The sequence below is a fragment of the Caretta caretta genome, chromosome 1 (genome assembly GCF_965140235.1).
Source record: "Caretta caretta isolate rCarCar2 chromosome 1, rCarCar1.hap1, whole genome shotgun sequence".
Lineage (NCBI taxonomy): Eukaryota > Metazoa > Chordata > Testudines > Cheloniidae > Caretta > Caretta caretta.
Window position 1 is genome coordinate 59,080,953 of NC_134206.1, and position 22,987 is coordinate 59,103,939.

Genomic DNA, 22,987 nt, shown 5'->3' on the forward strand with positions numbered 1-22,987 from the left:
AGCTGTCAGACGTCAAAACCTTGCCAGTCATAACCATGCAGAAGCTGGAATCCCCAGATGACCTGATCCTGACTGTCCATAAGGAAAAGTTCATCTGACTTAATGGGAGTGGTGAGCATTGTATGCTTAGCATGTGCATTCGGTTTTGGTGATTGTTATTAAATAGAGGTTAAGTAATTATTGGTCAGGCTCTTTCACTAGTGAAAGACCCAGTAAAACTGCAAAGGATTAAGTCCTGAGTCCACAGGGAATGGGTGTTTGCGCTGAGTCCACAGAGGAGTAGAGCCTGGAGCTCATGGAGAGGTAAAGTTAGGTGCCTTTCACCTGGAGCCCTAGGAACTGAGAAAGATTGGGGGTGCCTAAATCAATCGGGTTACGCCTTGAGCCCTAGGAACTAGAGAGAGGTGGGATGTCAGAGTGTACTAGCAACAAATTTAGGCTAAAATTGGGTGCCTTAGAGTGTGTAATGGAGAATTGTGTGGGTAACAGAAGAGTCACAGAGATTTGTTGAGACATACACCAAATCCGAAATCTGGACCATTTTTGAAGGTAAGTACATCATGTCAAGAATTTTCTGTTGTGTAATAATAATACCTTTTGCATCACCACTGAACAGGAGCTCTCTAGGTATTGGAACCAAGAAGGAGGTGAAGAATTGCCAGGCTGGGATGTGGGGTATGTCCTCTGTTCTATGAGAGGAGATGTGGAGGAGAGAGATTGGTGGGCACATTGTGAGCGGTGACAGATAGGGGTGCCATGTCTGTCTTGACCACATTGGGGCAATCAGAATGACATGTACTCCATCTCTTTTTATCTTCAGTAGTACCTTTGACAGTAGGGGGAAAAGGAGGGAAGACAAAGGAGGTACATGTCCCAAGGGAGGAGAAGAGCATCACCTAAGGAGTGATGTCATATCCCCACTCCAGAGCAGTACCATGGACATTTCTTGTTCAGGTAAGTGACAAGAAAGTCTGTGGTCAGTATCCCCCACCACCTGAATAAATTATGAAGTACTGCTGGGTTTAGCTCTCACTCGTAATCATGAGGTAATTTCCGACAGACAATCTGCCATCAAGTTCTGTATACCTGAGAGGTAGGCCACTGATGGTGTGGAAGATATATCAGTTCCATAGTCTCATCGCTTCCCCACAGAGGAAGGGAGACCAGGCACCCCGTTGTCGGGTTTATGTAGAACACAGAAGCAACACTGTCTGTTAGAATTGTCATGTGTGACCCTTTGATCAGTGGGAACAAATAGACACAGGCATTCCTGACTGCCCTTAGCTTGAGGAGGTTGATGTGGAGGGATCTCTCTGTGGGTGACCATTTCCCATGTGTCATAAAGGCCGTTTAGATGTGCACCCCACCCCCTAAGTAATGCATCGGTCGGGAGAAGCAATGATGGAGGATTTTACGCAAAGGGGATCCTTTTGCAAATGTTGGCTAGGTCTTTCTACCAGTCTAGGGAGGTTTCTACCCTGGTGAGCAATGACAGGGGTTTGTCTAGTCTGTCCCTGTTTGGTCTGTAAATTGAGCTGAACCACATATAAAGGCACTGCATGTGAAGTCTGGTGTATGGTATTACCGTTGTGCCCACTGCCACATGCCCCAAGGGTTTGTAGGCAGTATCTGGTAGATATTTGCGGGCTGATTTGGATAGTCTCTGTTAGTGTAGTCAGAGAGAAAAATTTGTGCTGAAGTAGGAGGGCCCTGACCCGTAAAGAGTCAAGGTCAGCACCTATAAACTCCAGGTGAGGTATTGGAGTAAGGGTTGATGTGTAGGCCCAGCTCTGTAAACAAGTGCAGCGTAACTCCAATGACTCAGTGAGCCTCTTGGAGAGATCAGGCTTTGAGGGGCAATTGTTTAGACAAGGGTAAATCATGATCCCTTGGGCGCATAAGTGGGTGGCCACTACTGAGAGAACCTTGGAAATACTCTCAGTCCTGAAGACGACGTGAAGGGGAGTAACCGGTACTAGTCGTGATTTTGTCCCAGGGTGAATCTCAGAAATCATCTGTGAGTTGATAAGATTGATACGTGAAAATACATGCCCTGGAAGTCAAGGGCCAAAAACCAGTCTCCCTGTTCCAACGCCAGAATGATCATTGCTAAAGTGACCATCTTTAATTTCTGAGCTTTGACAAACTTTTTGAGAGCTCTGAGGTCTAATATGGGTCTCAAGCCCCCCTTTTTCTTGGGTATTAGGAAATACCAAGAGTAGAACCCTTTGCTTGTAGATGCTGAGGTACTGGTTCTGCAGCTCCTAACTGGAGGAGACTGTCTACTTCTTCTCATAGTAAACTCTCATGAGAAGGATCCCTGAAGAGGGACATGGAAGGGTGTTGTGGAGGAGGAAGGGCGTAAAATGGATAGAGTACCCCAGGCGAATGATCTCTAGGACCCATCGGTCCAATATTATGCACCCCCGGTACTGCACAACACTGCCAGACGGTGGCAAAATGGGTGGATTAGCAATGGTCGGATGTAGCAGTTGTAGGGAGTGGTCTACTGGCACCTTGACCAACATGTCAAAATTGATGTTTGGATGGGGAAGGCTAGTACAAGAAAGATTACTGGCTGGATGTTTTCATCTGGAGAATTTTGTTTTCTTCCTCTGTGGCTCTTCGTATCATTGAGCTGGGTATTGGGAAGTGCATGGCTTATGCTGGGGCTGTGGACTAAATTTTCTCTTTTGTCCCAGAGTGTAGCAAATGGAAGGTGCTTGAGAATCCTTCAGAGAGTGAAGTGAGGCATCAGTTTTCTCCACAAAGAGCTTAGTGCCCTCAAAGGGAACATCTTCCATGGTTACCTGCACCTCCTTCAGGAAACCCGAGGTACAGTTCATCACCACCATGTGGAAATGGATCTGGCTGCAGAATTGGCCACGTCAAGGGCACATGGTAGCAATGTCTTTGCCACTAGTTACCCTTCCTGTCACCACTACAGGACAGGCCTAACAAAGAAAATAACAGAACGCCACTAGCCGTCACCTTCAGCTCCCAACTAAAACCCCTCCAACGCATTATCAAGGATCTACAACCTATCCTGAAGGACGACCCAACACTCTCACAAATCTTGGGAGACAGGCCAGTCCTTGCCTACAGACAGCCCCCAACCTGAAGCAAAATACTCACCAGCAACCACATACCACACAACAGAACCACTAACCCAGGAACCTATCCTTGCAACAAAGCCCGTTGCCAACTGTGCCCACATATCTATTCAGGGAACACCGTCACAGGGCCTAATAACATCAGCCACACTAGCAGAGGCTCGTTCACCTGCACATCCACCAATGTGATATATGCCATCATGTGCCAGCAATGCCCCTCTGCCATGTACGTTGGTCAAACTGGACAGTCTCTACGTAAAAGAATAAATGGACACAAATCAGATGTCAAGAATTATAACATTCATAAACCAGTCGGAGAACACGTCAATCTCTCTGGTCACGCGATTACAGACATGAAAGTTGCGATATTACAAAAAAAAAAACTTCAAATCCAGACTCCAGCGAGAAACTGTTGAATTGGAATTCATTTGCAAATTGGATACAATTAACTTAGGCTTGAATAGAGACTGGGAGTGGCTAAGTCATTATGCAAGGTAACCTAATTTCCCCTTGTTTTTTCCTACCCCTCCCCCCCCAGACGTTCTTGTTAAACCCTGGATTTGTGCTGGAAATGGCCCGCCTTGATTGTAAGGAGAGTGATCACTTTAGATAAGCTATTACCAGCAAGAGAGTGGGGTGGGGGGAGGTATTTTTTCATGCTTTGTGTGTATAAAAAGATCTTCTACACTTTCCACAGTATGGATCCGATGAAGTGAGCTGTAGCTCATGAAAGCTTATGCTCAAATAAATTGGTTAGTCTCTAAGGTGTCACAAGTATTCCTTTTCTTTTTGCGAATACAGACTAACACAGCTGTTACTCTGAAACCTTCTTGGATGATGGCCTTAAATTGTTTGTGATGCGACTTGGGCAGCTGCTCAAAAAAACTGTTCAGTTTCAAGTAATTCCCATACTCGTATTTCACCACAGGTACTTGGAAGTTGGCAATTCAAAACTGAACCATGGCCGAGAAGTATGCCTTCCTCCCAAATATGTCCAGATGCTTCCAGTCCCTAAAGTGGACTTCATGTGGTGTTCATGGCCACAAGAATTGACAGCATCCACCACAATGGAGTTAGGTGGAGGGCTGAAGAAAAGGAACTCTGTTTCTCTGGCCAGGACACAGTACTTTTTGTCTGCTCACTTGCAAGTCAATGCGACTGATGCTGGGATCTGCCATATGGTTCTTGCGAGATCAAGAAGGGCTTTATTGATAGGGAGGACCACTTTTGAGGAGGAAGATGTGTGCAGGATGTTCAGGAACTTATGGTGCATGTCCTTGACTTCCTCCAGAGGTATCTCTGCCTGCCGCTGTAGTCTTCCTTGGGCTGTGGGTACCGGGCTTGGTCTGTCTCAGTGCCGATGGTACCCAGGATATTGAGCATGCCGGGGATTGTTTGTGGCTAGCTCATGGTGGGGACTTCCTGCTCTCTTTTTCAACTTATAAGAGGGGTCGGCGGCTGATTTCTTAACCCAATGGCCCTTGGATGTTGAGGGCTATGGAGAAGACTTACATCTACATGGAGAGTCTTTGAGCAGGTCCAGAGATGGTCTGAGAGCTGCCTCCATAAATATGATCTTCTGCCCTAGCTCTCTATCCTTGCGAGACTGAAGTCTAAGCTGCTGGCAGAGAGTGCACTTTTGAGGAATGTGTCCTTCCCCGAGGCAACGAATGTACCATGAGTGCATGTGTGCAACAGGAATAGCCTTGTTGCAGGAAAGGCACTTCTTGAAGTCCAGAGAATCAGGCATACCCCGTTGTGGGGAGGATGGGTCCCCAATGGAAAGGGTGGGAAGAAAAAACTATTTGGGGGGAACATGTCAAAAATAAAATATATTAGACTAACTACTACTAAAAACTAAGCTCTAGAAAGAAAGCACAAGGTAATAGTCACTAACAGAATGCCAGTAACTCCATCTCTAGTCAGGGGTGGTTGAGAAGGAACTGAGTGGGGTTAGCCCACGCATGCTGACCAGCCTCATGGCAAGGCACAAGGCAAGAGCATGCATATGCAGGCATAACGGACACTGCTACTGAAGTTCTCTGATCAGCAGTCAGGGATGCAAGCACACCTACAGTGGCAAAGCCATAGGGTCATTACACAAAGAAGTAGTTCTGAATCTTTACGGGAGATTAGGAGGTGGTCATATTTTTATCCTCAGCAATATCCACTAACTACAGCCTGATTCAGCAAAAAGCATCTGTGATAGGGCATCTACCCCACACTGGCAGGACAACTGACTGAAGTGACTACTGGGGAACTGACTGGACTAGGAGCTAAACTCCCCGGAAGAGGGGGGTGGGGGAAGGGGAAAACGGGACGGGATATGGATAGTAACACAGCTGGAGGGCCAAGCCGTGAAGAGGATGCTGCGGTTCCTGATGCTATGAGAGAGATTGCAGGCAGATTGCCGAGGAGTGACGGTGTGCAGACCGTGGATGGGGGCATGAGCCTCTACCCAATTCCCAGCACAGCAAGGAGGAGGTGCCAGTCTGGAGGCAAGTGCACTCTATGACAGCCTCTTAGCACATATTTAACTCTAAACATTGGAACTACTCACACAAAGTCAATGGGACTACTTAAGTGCTTTAAGATAGGTACATACTTAACACCTTGTCCACAAGGGGAATTCAAGGCGAAATTAGTGAAAAGTAGCTAGGGTATAAATTTAAAGCACAAGAGCCATTTTGCAGCAACTCTTCATGTGGACACTTATTCCACAATAAGCGTACCTTTGTGTGCTTTAGCTTAATCTACTTCCTAATCTAAATTGCACAAAGGTCCTCTTACTGCAGAATAAGTGTGTCCACATGGGGAGTTAGTGAACAGTAGCTATTCACCATTAGCTATTCCTGGCTCTCCGTTCCCTCCCATGTACATAAACCCTAAATATCTTACTGAATCAGGACCTGTCTCCTGTTCATTATACAGCCTCTAGCAATACAGATTTGGCTTTTTCCCCCCTAAACAAAGGAATCTTAGTGTAGTTGAAGGGCCATAAGATTTCCAGCAAAATATCAACAAGTTGTTACGTGCTTGTAAAATTCACATACAGACAAGTTCTCTTTCAAAGAACAGTACTAACGCATGTTTAAACTGTCATGAGTCCTTAAGATGTGTACTAAAGATCTTATATTCATAACTTATGGTAGGTACAAGAGCTGTTGCATTCCTGTGTCCTTGTTGGTTTCACAATGCACTGAACATTAGGATATTTGAAACAAATATTGAACTGATCCTCCATCAACAACTACGAAGATCAGAGTTGACATTCTTGATACTAAACTGGGAGGAGTGGTAGATACGCTGGAGGGGAGGGATAGGATACAGAAGGACCTAGACAAATTGGAGGATTGGGCCAAAAGAAATCTGATGAGGTTCAATAAGGATAAGTGCAGGGTCCTGCACTTAGGACGGAAGAACCCCATGCACAGCTACAGACTAGGGACCGAATGGCTAGGCAGCAGTTCTACGGAAAAGGACCTAGGGGTGACAGTGGACGAGAAGCTGGATATGAGTCAGCAGTGTGCCCTTGTTGCCAAGAAGGCCAATGGCATTTTGGGATGTATAAGTAGGGGCATAGCGAGCAGATCGAGGGACGTGATCGTTCCCCTCTATTCGACATTGGAGAGGCCTCATCTGGAGTACTGTGTCCAGTTTTGGGCCCCACACTTCAAGAAGGATGTGGATAAATTGGAGAGAGTCCAGCGAAGGGCAACAAAAATGATTAGGGGTCTGGAACACATGACTTATGAGGAGAGGCTGAGGGAGCTGGGATTGTTTAGCCTGCAGAAGAGAAGAATGAGGGGGGATTTGATAGCTGCTTTCAACTACCTGAAAGGGGGTTCCAAAGAGGATGGCTCTAGACTGTTCTCAATGGTATCAGATGACAGAACGAGGAGTAATGGTCTCAAGCTGCAGTGGGGGAGGTTTAGATTGGATATTAGGAAAAACTTTTTCACTAAGAGGGTGGTGAAACACTGGAATGCGTTACCTAGGGAGGTGGTAGAATCTCCTTCCTTAGAGGTTTTTAAGGTCAGGCTTGACAAAGCCCTGGCTGGGATAATTTAACTGGGAATTGGTCCTGCTTCGAGTAGGGGGTTGGACTAGATGACCTTCTGGGGTCCCTTCCAACCCTTATATTCTATGATATTTCTAAGATAAAAATTAAGCAGAAAAAAATTTCTTGCACACCTTTATAAACCATAAAAAAGAAAATGAGGGCACAATCCCCACGATTTTTAAGAAGTCCTTTCTAGGTCACCTTTAGTAAAGAACACATGCTATTTATTTGGTTGATAATCCAAAGGATATAATTGTATAGGTACTTCCTCAGAAATGCTTACTCTAGTTAAAAAAAACCTAGTCACTTACATTAAAATATGAGATGAGATTATCTGATGGTTTATCACTTGCTGAATTTAAAATCATCATCAACTGCTGGATAGTATTCATTGCAGCCCTGAAAAAAATGTAATAAAATATGTTAAACACTTATTTTGTACACCTTCAATATCAGGAAAGAATTTTCTAATTGTTCCCTGACACAGTTTACTGAAATGCACACAGCAACTCTATAAACAGAACAAATCAATACATAACTAACTCAGTAATAAATCAAACTGATGGGGAAATTAACTACACTTCTTTGATTTAAGTTATGAATATTCATCACCACCACCACATCCCCATCACATCAACATCAACGAAGTAAAGTAACAACAGAACAATAACAAGCTAAACATTAATATCAGCAAACAAGATGTGCAAATAGCACCAAATTATAATTAAAACTCGAGGTTTTGTAAATGAAAACATTTTTCTCTTTACTCTTATCTACAAAAAATAGCTGTAGCATCATCTATAGATCCAGGAACTAAAATTAAATCTGCATTTTACTGTCAGACTTGCAGTGTCATAAGAAATTACAGAATTTTGACACAGATATTTTGGAGGAGAACGTTTGTTTCTATATCATGACCACCACCATCACTCCCCTAGGCAGGCCAATAGCAAACAAAGTGCATTAAAAATACATGTCTTTTCATTCTACAGACTCAGACTAACACGGCTGTTCCTCTGAAACCTGTCATTATGCAAGGCACTGCATTTAGCCGTATGGAGTGGAAATCTATCAACTGCATGAAGAAACTTGTACAGATACAGACAGACATCATCTTCCTTTCCAAATGCAAACAGATGGACATCGTACCAAAAGGACTGAAGGTCAAAAATCAGAAAGTGGCCACATTAAACCTGAAACCACTCCCCCTTCCTGTTTTATTAAGAAGGCTCTGTGTGTCTGGAAGTCCCACTCCCACCTTCCATCGCTCTAGCTAGACCAGATGCATTTTAAGATAATTCACAAGTTAGGATTTGTAGTATTACATAACATGGGTCATGAAGATGAGCTGATTAAATTAAATGAAGATTTTAAATATTGGGATGCACAACTCAACCAATATTTAAGTTTGTTTTCTTATTAGGAAAAGTGAGCAGAATCCCTTATCACTATTTTGATTAAAAAGTTTAAAATACTATCTGAGTTATTTACAAGTTCACACATTTTCCTCCTTTTCAGAGACTTTACATAACAAAAAATTCTCCAGAAATTGTCTTGTTAGACCTGTTTTTACAGACACAAAAGGTGAAAGCAAAAACCCCACCACCTATTTAGGCTCTTACACTCATGCCGATAGGTTTCTTGCCAAAAATGGATTTCAAACCCACGCAGATGCTGTCCATTGGTTCAAGTCCAATGCCTTAGCTTAGAAAGCTGTAAAAAACTACCCCATGTAACTATGAGGCCTTTTGTCTTTAAAAATTGATAATGTTTAAAAGGTAGTGACAATACATAGGATCCTCCTGCTCCTTCCAGAAAAATGATGAAATTAAAAGCACCCCAAGAGGCTAGCTCTTGTTACACTAAATTAAAAATGGTTTCCCTTCGGGAAGCCCAGCCCTAATGCGGGAATAAGGACTCCTCTCACATAGCATGTAGTTGCAGGGATGGTGATGGAACTGCTACTTGTTTTTAATGGTTAAAAATGATCCTGTCAGACAAGGCAGGTGCTTCTTTGTGCGCATTAATGCCTGACCATCTCACATTTCCAGATTTCAGGGGTGTTACATACATCCTCCTGCCTGATAATATATGCACATCATATAGATCTAAGGCACATAGACAACATGAATTAAATCTAAGAGTACTGACATGCAAACCTTCTACAGCATGCTATATTTCAGAAAAATGCCTTTATGTAGCTTGTATTTTCTATTTATGGTTTTACAGGTGATTTTAAAAAAAAATTTAATAGAACAAACGTATGATTGATTTAACAATTTATCCTCAAGATCTACTAAGCAGCTTGACAAGTGTCAGTAGTTTATATTTCCACATCACTATATTCCTGAGAAACTATTAGGGAAGACTATTAGGGACCAGGGAAGAGTATAAAAATATTGCTCGGGCATGTAGGAATGAAATTAGGAGGGCCAAATCGCACCTGGAGCTGCAGCTAGCGAGAGATGTTAAGAGTAACAAGAAGGGTTTTCTTCAGGTATGTTGGCAAACAGAAGAAAGCCAAGGAAAGTGTGGGCCCCTTAATGAATGAGGGAGGCAACCTAGTGACGGAGGATGTGGAAAAAGCTAATGTACTCAATGCTTTTTTTGCCTCTGTCTTCATGAACAAGGTCAGCTCCCAGACTGCTGTGCTGGGCATCACAACATGGGGAATAGATGGCCAGCCCTCTGTGGAGAAAGAGGTGGTTAGGGACTATTTAGAAAAACTGGACGTGCACAAGTCCATGGAGCCGGATGAGTTGCATCCGAGAGTGCTAAAGGAACTGGCGGCTGTGATTGCAGAGCCATTGGCCATTATCTTTGAAAACTCGTGGCGAACAGGGGAAGTCCCGGATGACTGGAAAAAGGCTAATGTAGTGCCAATCTTTAAAAAAGGGAAGAAGGAGGATCCTGGGAACTACAGGCCAGTAAGCCTCACTTCAGTCCCCGGAAAAATCATGGAGCAGGTCCTCAAAGAATCAATCCTGAAGCACTTACATGAGAGGAAAGTGATCAGGAACAGTCAGCATGGATTCACCAAGGGAAGGTCATGCCTGACTAATCTAATCGCCTTCTATGATGAGATTACTGGTTCTGTGGATGAAGGGAAAGCAGTGGATGTTGTATCTTGACTTTAGCAAAGCTTTTGACATGGTCTCCCACAGTATTCTTGTCAGCAAGTTAAGGAAGTATGGGCTGGATGAATGCACTATAAGGTGGGTAGAAAGTTGGCTAGATTGTCGGGCTCAACGGGTAGTGATCAATGGCTCATGTCTAGTTGGCAGCCGGTGTCAAGTGGAGTACCCCAGGGGTCGGTCCTGGGGCCGGTTTTGTTCAATATCTTCATAAATGATCTGGAGGATGGTGTGGATTGCACTCTCGGCAAATTTGCGGATGATACTAAACTGGGAGGAGTGGTAGATACGCTGGAGGGCAGGGGTAGGATACAGAGGGACCTAGACAAATTGGAGGATTGGGCCAAAAGAAATCTGATGAGGTTCAATAAGGATAAGTGCAGGGTCCTGCACTTAGGACGGAAGAACCCAATGCACAGCTACAGACTAGGGACCGAATGGCTAGGCAGCAGTTCTGCGGAAAAGGACCTAGGGGTGACAGTGGACGAGAAGCTGGATATGAGCCAGCACTGTGCCCTTGTTGCCAAGAAGGCCAATGGCATTTTGGGATGTTTAAGTAGGGGCATAGCCAGCAGATCGAGGGACGTGATCGTCCCCCTCTATTCGACATTGGTGAGGCCTCATCTGGAGTACTGTGTCCAGTTTTGGGCCCAACACTACAAGAAGGATGTGGATAAATTGGAGAGAGTCCAGCGAAGGGCAACAAAAATGATTAGGGGTCTGGAACACATGAGTTATGAGGAGAGGCTGAGGGAACTGGGATTGTTTAGTCTGCAGAAGAGAAGAATGAGGGGGGATTTGATAGCTGCTTTCAACTACCTGAGAGGTAGTTCCAGAGAGGATGGTTCTAGACTATTCTCAGTGGTAGAAGAGGACAGGACAAGGAGTGATGGTCTCAAGTTGCAGTGGGGGAGGTTTAGGTTGGATATTAGGAAAAACTTTTTCACTAGGAGGGTGGTGAAACACTGGAATGCATTGCCTAGGGAGGTGGTGGAATCTCCTTCCTTAGAAGTTTTTAAGGTCAGGCTTGACAAAGCCCTGGCTGGGATGATTTAATTGGGTATGGGTCCTGCTTTTGAGCAGGGGGTTGGACTAGATGACCTCCTGAGGTCCCTTCCAACCCTGATATTCTATGATTCTATTAGGTTCTGAAATGAATGTATTGTAAAGTTTGTTTTCTCCCCAATTTTTAAACGTAAATATATTAAACATACAGCATCATCAAATTGTTGCCAGTACTAACAATCATTGTGGTAGGTGTTATGGCATTGGGTAAAAAAAAGATTATGCTGTAAAAAGCATGTTAGAGACCCGAGATAAGCACGCTCGCTCAGAATGGTATAAATAGGCATCTGGGTATGCGCAACCTTCTGATGAATGACAGACTAGTGTGGTCAAATTATAATCCAACAATGTATAGATAATTTGTACAGCTGTTTTGCCATGTGTGCACTCAAGTAAGGTTAGTAAACAGAACTGAAGCTTGTTCATGACTTAAAATATGCAAAATAAAACTAGCCATATAAAATACCTATTAATAAAGTGGAATATTTGGTTAATAATTTACCCCTATTTATCAAATCCTTTTTAAGCCTGGCAGACTGTCTAAGGTTCTTTAAATCGAAAGTCTGTAGTCTCATTGTTTATAAAACAGGAACAGAAAGAGGATTGGGTATGCCCAGCCATTAAATTTACATAGGTACCAGAGTGGCTAAGAAGTTAGAGCATGAGCCCACATGGGTACAGTTCCATCTCTGTTTTTTTTTCTCATTATTGTTTGTTGAGTGACATAAGTAAATTTGAACAATAGCTTTGTTTGTATATTTGTTTTAACCAATTAAAATTACATGAAGAGGAAGCAAATGTAACAACTCCACAAATTTCAGTCGAACAGTAATGAAACTTATTATCTTACTCCTCCACCCTTGATCAGCCTTCATGTATATTCAGGACATAAGAGATATTGGATAACACAGAGGGTTTACAACTTATGACAGTGAATTTAGCTAGCTTGCTTAACATGAAGTTCTTCATATCCCTTTTTCCTAGCCACAAACGGTCCCTCATATCTCGTGCTTAAGTTCTTCTGGCTCTTACACAGGCTGAGGCCTCAACTGCTTTTGTCAAGACAGATCTGGTAAATGGCCACATCGGGACAACTTTCAACACTTGCTGAGAAAGCAAGCTTCGGGGGGTCCTGGCATGCTGTAAGACCTTATGGCATTGTTCCCTCATGCTTCCCACTTTCAGAGATCTCTTTTTATGCACCCTATTAAAAACGCTTTTCAATTCCCACTGGTTAGAGTTGTCCCAAATGGATCTCTGATTAGTATCTCTCTGGGGTTAAAGAAAATTCTCATTAGCTGAGTAAATAAATAGAGATGGGGGCTTTTATTCACAGACAGAACAGACTTATATGAGTGCCTGATTACGTGGGTCATGGCACTCTAGGGAGAACTGCTTTTTCTTCTGCCACTTTAAAAATTTTGATCTGAGTTTCTCTAACAGACGTTTTTAAAAAAAAAAAAAAAAAAGGTATGGATGGGAAGAAGCAGTACAGGAGCTGTTATATGAAAGGACTAGAATGAAACCAGACAACTCAGTGTTATTATGCCCTTACCTAGTATTTAAACCCAGATATCCCCTAGGTAAAGCTATTTTTCAAAACACCACCCAAAGGGCCTGATACAAAAGCCATTAAAGTTAATGGAAAGACTCCCCCTGACTTTAATGGGCTTTGGCTCAGATACACACTGTCAAGTAGAGAGAATCTACAGTAAGTTTAAAAGTAAACACCAAGTTTTCATAATAAGCCTTATGAGCCATCAGTTAGTTGCATACAATCACCTCTGGGACATAAGTGACCAAAAGTTTACTGCCATCTGCTGGCAGTTATGTAGTCTATGCAAAATGAGTTGCTGGTCCCTGGCCAGTTCCTAGTGGACAAGTGACCAGGTCTGTATAACTGTCAGCTGGCACCCGTCTGGTAGTTTGAGAAGAGAGGCAAAGGACTGAATAGGCATAAAGTCTCAACTTCCCCCTTTACTCCTAGAACGGTTCTTGGCAAGTCAGAGTAGAAGCACATCAGCAAAGCTTTGTGCAGGCTTGGACTGCTACTGCTGCCTATCTTGTATCTGTTTCTGTGGACCAAAGATTCCAGGCTTCATGGACATGAATCTTAGCCTTTCACAAGCCCTGTAGTTTGTTTTAAAATGCTGTTGTAATTTGAAAAGTGATTACACAAATGGCATCATGAAGTTTGTCTGTCAATGGCTTCCTTACTAAATATGCTGAGTTTATAAATAAAGAGACAGTCTAACTCACAAAACTGCCAACTAGACCTGAGAACTGAAAGTCAAGCTGAGTTCTTTCTGGTTAGAAAATCGTAATAAGTAATAAAGATTCTTCAATTCGCTTTTAGTGACATTTTATTCCAGATGTGCAAACCTAGAGCCTCCAGTTTCTCTCCCACAACAATATAGGTTCTGCAACAGTAAAGAGTAGCAAGAATTTATTTCTTGTCAGTGCAGTATCTTTACTAGTATGTGAAAATGAAAGTAGTAAGTGTATGATTCTTTAAATTCTCTCCCCACAGAATACTAAAGAGTCAAATCTTTACACAGCAAGCATGGAAGAAAATGTTTTATTAAAATGCACTTTAGTGATGCAGAGAATGAGATAATGAGCAGCACATTTAAGGAAGTTCATTTTCACACTTTCAGGCACACTGATCTATTTTACACATATAACTCATGCTCCCTTTATATTTAGGGTACCAAACCTGAAATGTACTCAAAGCTGCCCAAGTGGTCTCAACTCCCATGGATTTCAAGGGAAATAGGAGTTGAAGGCACTCAGCACTTCTCAGGAGGCTGTCAGCACCTTCCAGGTGTTTTAAAGTGATCTTAGAATCAGAACTGCTACATTGTTCAGTTCAACAATTTTTAGAAAATTCCAGTTCAAGTAAAAACAAATGTATGCAACTTTTTAAAATACTTCATACCGAACTGGAGTCTGTGGAAGTATAAGATTAAGCTCTTCATCTGGGTTGTTTTTCCTTGGTGTTTGTTCCAACTGTAAGCTGTAGAAGGGGGAAAAGCAAAACCTTATGGAGTACTGATCTTTGAATATAGCAAGTCTCAATTAAAAAGAGGTTTTCTAAAATGACTTTTTAAAGCTGCTGGAAAAAACAAAACTGTGCACAAGATTTTCAGGAGAGCTCAGTATCCAGCAGCTCCCATTTTTTATTGTCTGTAAATTACTGATTTAAGCTAAATACGGTAGATAAAAAACTGGTTTAAATTCTTTATGTGCAGCTGTATTAAGGGTTTTCCCTGGCTTAACTATGTCAATTTAGACCATTTAGTTAAACCAGGGCATTCTTCAGGCACACCCACTGCTTTACAGGATGCATATTGCAAGCTCTCACACCTTCAATGAAGGAACAGAAGTGCTGAACCTTTAAAGATGTCCTTTCTCCAAAACATTAACCACTGAAGTTCAACAGGAGTTAACTAACAAGTCTGAGACAAAAAGAAAAGGAGTACTTGTGGCACCTTAGAGACTAACCAATTTATTTGAGCATGAGCTTTCGTGAGCTACAGCTCACTTCGTCGGATGCATACCGTGGAAACTGCAGCAGACTTTATACACACACAGAGAATATGAAACAATACCTCCTCCCACCCCACTGTCCTGCTGGTAATAGCTTATCTAAAGTGATCATCAGGTCTGCTGCAGTTTCCACGGTATGCATCCGATGAAGTGAGCTGTGGCTCACCAAAGCTCATGCTCAAATAAATTGGTTAGTCTCTAAGGTGCCACAAGTCCTCCTTTTCTTTTTGCGAATACAGACTAACACGGCTGCTACTCTGAAGTCTGAGACAGTGTAACTAAAGGTTTTGTCTACACTGCCCTGCAGTTCATCTTAGGGATGGTGTAAACAACAGTGCACACCGAAGTGCTGCACTATAACTCTCGGGCTGTGGGCGCTGTGAGCATGAACTAAAACTCATGCCTGCAGAGTCCACATGGAGGAGTCACAGTGCAGCACTTTGGTGTGCACTCACTCCTGTAGGCCAAACTGTGGGTCAGTGTAGACAAGCCCTGAGAATCCATTCCTCTCTCAATTGCTCAACTTGCACTTATGACTCCAAGGACTTGTGTAGAATGGGAAAATAAGCAATGTTAAAATAATTAGTTAACATGTTTTTAAATATCAGTTAGCACTTAGTTTAGACCGACCAGGACAGGTGATTAAAAATGTGTTACCTGACTAACAATACTGAAAAAAAAAAAAGACTTTTAGGCTAGACAAGACCTGAATTTCCAGTGTAAAAAGTGACCAGTCAGAACAGTAAAACCTTCTAGGCTACCTTTATATATCATATAGGAGTAAAAAGAATTAAGAAGAGAGTGTTACCATTCTATGTGATTATGCTGCAAAGTTTCATCATTATCCAGAAATAATCGTGCGTCTATATCTTTATTTTTCAGGTAAAGCTCTTCATATTGTCTTGAGAGATCCTCAACCTAAAAAGTGTGGAAGTTTTATTCTTATAGGATCCATTTTGACAAGGTATTGAATATTGTATTCATGAACTAGGGAGAGGAATGTTTCATTCTCTACTTTAATATAGATATTTAATTTATTTTGACACAAATCTCTCGTAAGTCCCAAAGTCATTTCACTGTAGATATAATTAGGGCTCTGTGTCTGTCACCGAGGTCGCAGAAGTCACGGATTCAGTCAGTGTGGCTGACCCGGGGGCCAGCTGCTCAGGTGGCCCCAGGGACCGCAACACCAGCCATTGCTTGGGCAGCCCCTGGCAGCTGGCCCCAGGAATTGTCCAAACAGCAGCCCCTGGGTCAGCCGCAGCAGCCGCTGCTCCGGCGGCTCCTAGCAGCAGTCGCCAGGATCTGGCAGCTGATGCCACTGGTCCTGCCCCCACAGCAGCCTATTACAAGATGGAAAAATTCAAGTTTGGAGCCCACAATTCCTCAAATTTCTCCTGGAGCCCTGAAAATAGCTGAAATTTCATTGAAATGGGCCAAGTCTTTTAGAGAGTGGGAGTGGTGTGCCTACAAATAAGTGGAATTTTTTAAAAACACTGACTCCTGGGACAACCTTTCTACATATCTGGAGCTCTGTGCTGTGAGAGCAGGGTCTGGCTGGATAGGTAAAGAGGCAATCACGATTCAATTCAAATCTCCCAACTTCTTAGATTTGGAGCTCCAGAATGCACTGGTGCCTCAGAGGCCAGGAAGTTTGAAATCAAGACCCAAGAGCAGATTTTCTAGCAGCGATTAGATCTCTCCACTGCATGACCTTGTCTTATTTCTTTAAAAAAAATCCCTAGGCAATTATATGCAATATGTTTATGAAGCTTAAAAACTGCAGTTTTTTTGTTTTTGTATTTTTTTTTTAAACTGAGCATGAACATAGGAGCTGGGGGAGGAGGAGGGTTTAAAGTTACTGGCCCGATATTGGCCCTCACTCCAGTTTTTGCACTGCTCTCGTATGCCCATAAACCCATTTTAGCCAGCTATCAGAGGATGCTCACAGGTGGCATAGAGTGAGTTGTGCTGACTCTATGGCACCTCCCCCCATCATACCCTTCAGCATACTGGAAGCAGGATGTATGCCCAGACTGCTGCTGTGCTCTGGTAATTCCCAGGTAACATAGAAGACAGACCAATCTAAAGCTAAGGCTCCACAGTGTAAATATCAATGACAACATAGCCTCCTAGTATAGACACAGCTTACATCAATAGAAGTAGTTTTTCTGTTGCTGTAGGGACACCGTCTCCCTGAGTGACACAGCTATGTCCACAGAAGCATTCTTCCATCAACATAGTGGCTTGTATGGGTTTATCAGCACAGCTATGTCAGTCATGGGTGCATTTTTTGCACACCCCTGACCAATATAGCTATAACAATATAATTTGAGTGGAGACCAAACCTAAGCTGTATGTGAGGCTGAGATACGCCCAGCCAGTCTCAAGACTGGAATGCTTAGCGCCACTTTTAATTCTCATCTCCACTATCAGCCGCACCAGGCAAATCTCAGCTGTAACACATAATTATATAATCGTGGGGATAAAGGATATGTTTTACTCTAGTCAGATTATCTTCTGAGTTCCATTATAACTCCCTCCTTTCATACAGTATGTTCATAACTTGTTCAACATTTGTCTTTTGGCAGGAAAGTGTTTACTACCCCACAATTTTCTGAAAATTAAGGGTTTTTTTTAAAAATAGATTTCTTCTCCATTTCAGAAAATCAGCCTCAGAACATAAACCAGTCAGCTGCTGCCACTGCTACCACCTTGTTCACCAAGCACAAATCTTTACCAAAAACAGCAGCTGTAAGTGTGAATTCACCTCCAACGCCCATATTTACCACGTCAGTATGAATGTCACATGCACACTTATAGGGGGATTTAAACATCATCATCATCAAGCCCAGGCAGTTTTGCTTACTTTTAAAAAAGGAATTTTAGTCTAAATATATCTATATCCAATGCTAACGGCTATTTATGCTAATGAGTTAAGTTTCTTGTAATCAAACTGAATGACATATGCTACTAGGTCTTTTCACACTGATCACAACTAAGGCTGAAAATTCTGAGAGAAATATTTGTTGCTAGTTTTGTTCAGGCCTACATTTGACCACTGCCTATTGCACTATGTATAGTCCTTTATTTTGGGGTATCTCTGGAGTTCCTCACTCTGGAAGAGTGAGAATCCTGTGATGATGGTATTTTTAAAGAAGGTAGAATTTGTAATCTTGCAGTAATTTGAAGTTACCATCGCATACGATTCTCATCCACAGAGTTTGGGAGATAATGTTTTTCAGGTGGTTTTGATGTTAAAATTCTGTGTGAGAGAGGTTTATGCAGAACTAGCAAAAGTTAAACAACTGGATTTGTTTGATAGGTAGGCTGCATTAATCTGTCAGTTAGGATCTATGTAGTGTGCTAACTTTGCCTGAGCGTGACTGGAAGTTCAGCCAGAGCTGGAAGGCATGAGTCTCCTATGCTTAGGGACTGTTTTTGTTTTTCTTGTAAGTTTACTGTTGGTAAAGACTATAAAAGAAGTAGTGGGCATCGAACTCAAGACAGAAGATGTCTGTAGTGGGTCTTATGTTTTTGCTTTATTTATTCCTGTTAAGAGCCTGAATAAAATATAGCCTGCCAGGAATTGTGGAGATTCTGGTTTATACAACAGCTTCAATAAAATGTTTTCCAGTTACCAGCTTTGCCACAAATACAGATTGATTCGTGGTAGGTTTAACTGTGTAAAGGCCATTTTTAATCCAATTTTAAAAAAAAAGTTAATACATTTTATGCTTCATAAATGCTTACTGCTTAAGGCCTCAGTCCAGCAATTGTAACACATGTAGGTAGACTGTTGCACCCACACTGAGCTCCAATGAAGTAAAGAGGGCTCTCTGTGAGGTACAGCAGTCCACAGTTTAGTCAATTGCAAAGTACGGCCTAAATCTTGAGGATATTTATATATCCAAGAGCAGATTAACCAGGCTGAATTAAATTTAAAACTGAGAAGGTGTAGAATTACTTCTAGAGAGATTCGCTTGATTTTGTGGCCTTTATATTACTGTAGCATTAATACAAGTAAATAACCTATTGAAATCAGAGGAATGAAGCATTGTTTAAAATTGTACTTTAATAATGAGCTTCCTGGGGATGAACTTGCTACTCTTCTCAAAATAAAGTTTAAATAAAATTTAACAAACAACTGTATATCCTATATTAAGACGACTTTTAAACAAAAGGCCTATTGTGAACCTTGGAAATCCTATTAAGTCACTTTTTCTTGTGAAACACACCTTAATCCATTTATAGGCTTCTTCTAAAGTTGACACTGGAACTGCAGTACAGTGAAAGGACACTTACGTGATCTTAAACATTTTAGAATGAACCACAGTATATTTAACTATTTTTAATTACTCTAATTACCTCTGGAAGTCCATTTGAAGTTACAATACCAACAGAATTCAAAAATGGAATAAAGCTTGTGAAATATACATTTTTGACCTGGAAAAAGTAAAATGGCATAACATTACCAATATACAGAGGTACTAAACATACGTTATTTTTACAAACAAGACACCAGCAAAACAAATTGACTGTGCTAAGCTTATTATAAGCTATTCTTAAATTACCTCAGACAGTACTTAACTTCAGTCAGAAATAAAGCACTATCCTCACAGCTGAAGATTTAAGTTAATTACTAAACTGTGTGAACATCTATATCCACCACTAAAAAAATGAAGGGTCAAACTGGGGGGAAAGAAATAATGGTACTCTTTCAACCTCCAGTCTCTTCAGTTTCTGCCCACAGTAGACTGTGCAGATATTCATCGTATCCCTCTCTTACATGCTTATATGCTGATTAAAAGAGCAGTTACCTTATAGTGACTGTGGTTATTTAAGAGTCACATGTGCGTCCTATTCATAGTGTGCGAGTGGCCCAGCACAGTAGCTTGGTGTTTCCACTATCCCCATCCTGTAAGAATCATGCTCACACTTCATGTCCTTGCACTCCCTCTCCCGAGGACATAAAGTGAGCAATGACCCCAACTGCCCCTCAGTTTCTTCACTGCTCAGAATCCAAAATATTTTAAGACTCCAAGCTCCAGGGAAGGGAGGGGGGCGACTTGGGATCCACATGTGAAGACATCTCGAAGATTCAGTTACTATTAGATAAAGTGACGTTCCTCCTTTGTACTCCTTTGTACATATGGATCCCACTTTTGGTGATAAGCTAGAAGTAACCTCAAATGGAGGTGGGAACTAAAGTTATTTCGGGAAGGAGAGGGGAAAAGATTGCAAAACCACCCTTCCAAAATGGGCACTTCTACTAGAAGCACTCACTAACAAATAATGTTTTGTAAACATCTGAGCTAAAGTTCAGGCAACTGCTCTGCAAGTCTGCAGTATTGGTACCTGACTTCGACATGATACCGAAGTCGCTTCTGCTCTGGTAGAATGAGTTCAAATGTTTGAAAGGAGACTTAATATATGCACTTCAAGTATAATCAGATACCCATTTTGAGATGAAGTCTTTGAGATGAAGCAGCCATTCCCTGGGATTTATTACCATAATCAATAAAAAATCTTGAAGTTTTACAGGAAGATTTATTTCTACCCAGATAGTAGAACAATGAATCTTTTCACATCCAAGGTATGTAATTTAGCTTCAGCTGGAGACTAACGAGGTCTTGGAAAGAAAATTGGTAAAAGAAGAAATTGATATGAAAGTCAACAATGTTTTTGGAATAAAAGATGGATGACATCTCATAGTTACCCTGTCCATATGAAAAACTGTAAGGAAGGTTAATCATTAATGCTTGTAATTCACTTATCTTACATGCTAAGGTAATTGCTGCTAATAATGCCACCTTCACGGATTAGAAGTGAATTGGACAGATTGATAAGTATTCAAAAGGGGGTTCCATTAGAGGGGGGAAGCACTAGATTTAAATCCCATGTTGGAGCAATCTTTTTTATAGAAGGACACAAAAAAACAGGTCTCTCAAATCTGCTTACTGATGAGAGAAAACCAAAACCTTCTATAAGCAGATGAAAAATTGACAGCACTGCCAAATCTACCTTAATTGAAGAACCAAACTGGAATGTTTTAACTACAAATAACCTAAGATTTTTGGACTAGAACACTGAGAAATGGTGTGACCCTTCAACAATACCCATAAGGAGATATGCTTCCATTTTGAAGTATATGTAATTCTTGCAGAATATTTCCTGCTCTGAAGTAAGCTATTCTGTACTTCTGAAGAATATTCTCTACCTAATAAAGACATCCAGAAACCACCCAAGCTATGAGATGAAGTAATGCTAGATTTGGGTGAAAAACTAAGCCGTGGTTCTGCAATATCATGTTGTACTGAAACAGAAGCATGATAAATTGATGATCGGACAAAATCAGGAGTTACAAAAACCAGAATTGGCCAGAACAAGTGGGAGCTATCAGTGTAACCTCAAGCTCCTTGCCTTATCTTCCTTAACACCCCTGGAATTAGAAAAAGCAGAGGAAAGGCATACGTCAAATGGAATGACCAGCAAATCATGAAAGCATCCACTATAGAACCCGGACTCTTTCCCGCTTGAGAACAAAACAGATGCTTTGAAGCAACATGTCTATCTGAAGAAACCCTCCCACCTTTAGAAGATTTGGCCAATAATGAATAATTTAACTCCACTCATGAGACAGTCACTTTTCTACTAAGTGAGTCTGCTAAGCCACTGCTCTCCCCTGCGAGGTGGAGAGCTATCAAATTGATATGATTCTGGATACACCATTCTTGCAGATCTGTGGCTTCTTGACATAGATCTGATCTTGCACCTCTCTGTTTATGTAGTGGGCTGCTGTGGAGTTGTTTATGAGAATCTGGATGAAAGAATCTTTGATCAGTGGTAGAAATGCCTTACTAGCTAGACTCAAACATTTATGTGTATGTAGGACTCCCCATGAGGCCACAGACTGAGTTGGCATCAGACCTATATGTGCTCCCCAGTGTTTCTTGGATACATCAGAATTGTGGATGGTATTGGAACAGCAAATGGTATTCCCACATGTACAATTTTCTTTTGTTGTCCCATCACTTCAAAGAATTTAAAAGTGAGGAGTCCTGGATTTGTGCTGGAAATGGCCCACCTTGATTATCATGCACGTTGTAAGGAGAGTGATCACTTTAGATAAGCTATTACCAGCAGGAGAGTGGGGTGGGAGGAGGTATTGTTTCATGGTCTCTGTGTATATAATGTCTTCTGCAGTTTCCACAGTAAGCATCCGATGAAGTGAGCTGTAGCTCACGAAAGCTTATGCTCAAATTGGTTAGTCTCTTAGGTGCCACAAGTACTCCTTTTCTTTTTGCGAATACAGACTAACACGGCTGTTACTCTGAAACCTGTCAGAATTGATAGTGAATTCCTAAAGCCACAAATCAAAGATGCTTCTTATGTGCATGGCATGTCAACACAGGAAAATAAGCATCCTGTAACTCAAGGGCAATGAACCAATGCAAGGGATCTCAAGCAGGAATAACTGGAGCAAGAGTTGCCATATGAAAGTTGGTTCAATCTAATGTATTTGTTTAGATTCCTGATGTTTAAGATTGGATGGCAACATCCTCTCTCTTTTGGTATAAGAAAATAGGGGAATAGAAGCCCTTTCCCGCAAATTCTTGTGTTACCAATCCTATCACTCCTAGACTGATTAGGTCAAGTATTTTTTGACTCAGCACTCTTGAGAATGATCCCTGAATAGAGACCAGGAAAGGGTATGAATGGGAGAAAGGGAATGAAACTTAACATCCCTGATGATCTGCAGAACCCATTGGTTTGTGGCGATAGCCATCCAAACCTCTTGGGAAAAGGACAGGTGGGAACCAAACAAAGGAAGGAAGGAAGGACTACAGATCCTTGTAGATTAGTCCAAGATCATCAATCATTGCATCAAATCTAACGTCTCTGCATCGGTTCTGACTGTGCGGCTACCAAGAACAGAGATAGAGTTCATCTCTTTTTAGATTGATCAGAAGATTTGTTAAAAAAATGAGGAAGGCACAATATTTTTATATCTCAAGGAAGGAGGATGGCGGATGAAATTTCTCCTTCCTGCAAGCTGGCAT

The 22,987-nt window shown here is 41.8% G+C and overlaps 1 protein-coding gene across 5 annotated transcripts in view; it reads right to left on the bottom strand.

Annotated features, from left to right (window-relative positions):
- RB1 (RB transcriptional corepressor 1) overlaps window positions 1-22,987 on the bottom strand; it is a 177,415-nt gene that overhangs the window by 105,118 nt on the left and 49,310 nt on the right. For all 5 annotated transcript variants that reach the window (XM_048849917.2, XM_048849935.2, XM_048849925.2 and 2 more), the window contains 4 exons: window positions 19,293-19,370; window positions 15,733-15,842; window positions 14,314-14,391; window positions 7,488-7,575 (listed from right to left, as the gene is read on the bottom strand). In XM_048849917.2, the coding sequence (XP_048705874.1) occupies window positions 7,488-7,575; window positions 14,314-14,391; window positions 15,733-15,842; window positions 19,293-19,370 (354 nt within the window). The remainder of the gene's footprint in view (window positions 1-7,487; window positions 7,576-14,313; window positions 14,392-15,732; window positions 15,843-19,292; window positions 19,371-22,987) is intronic.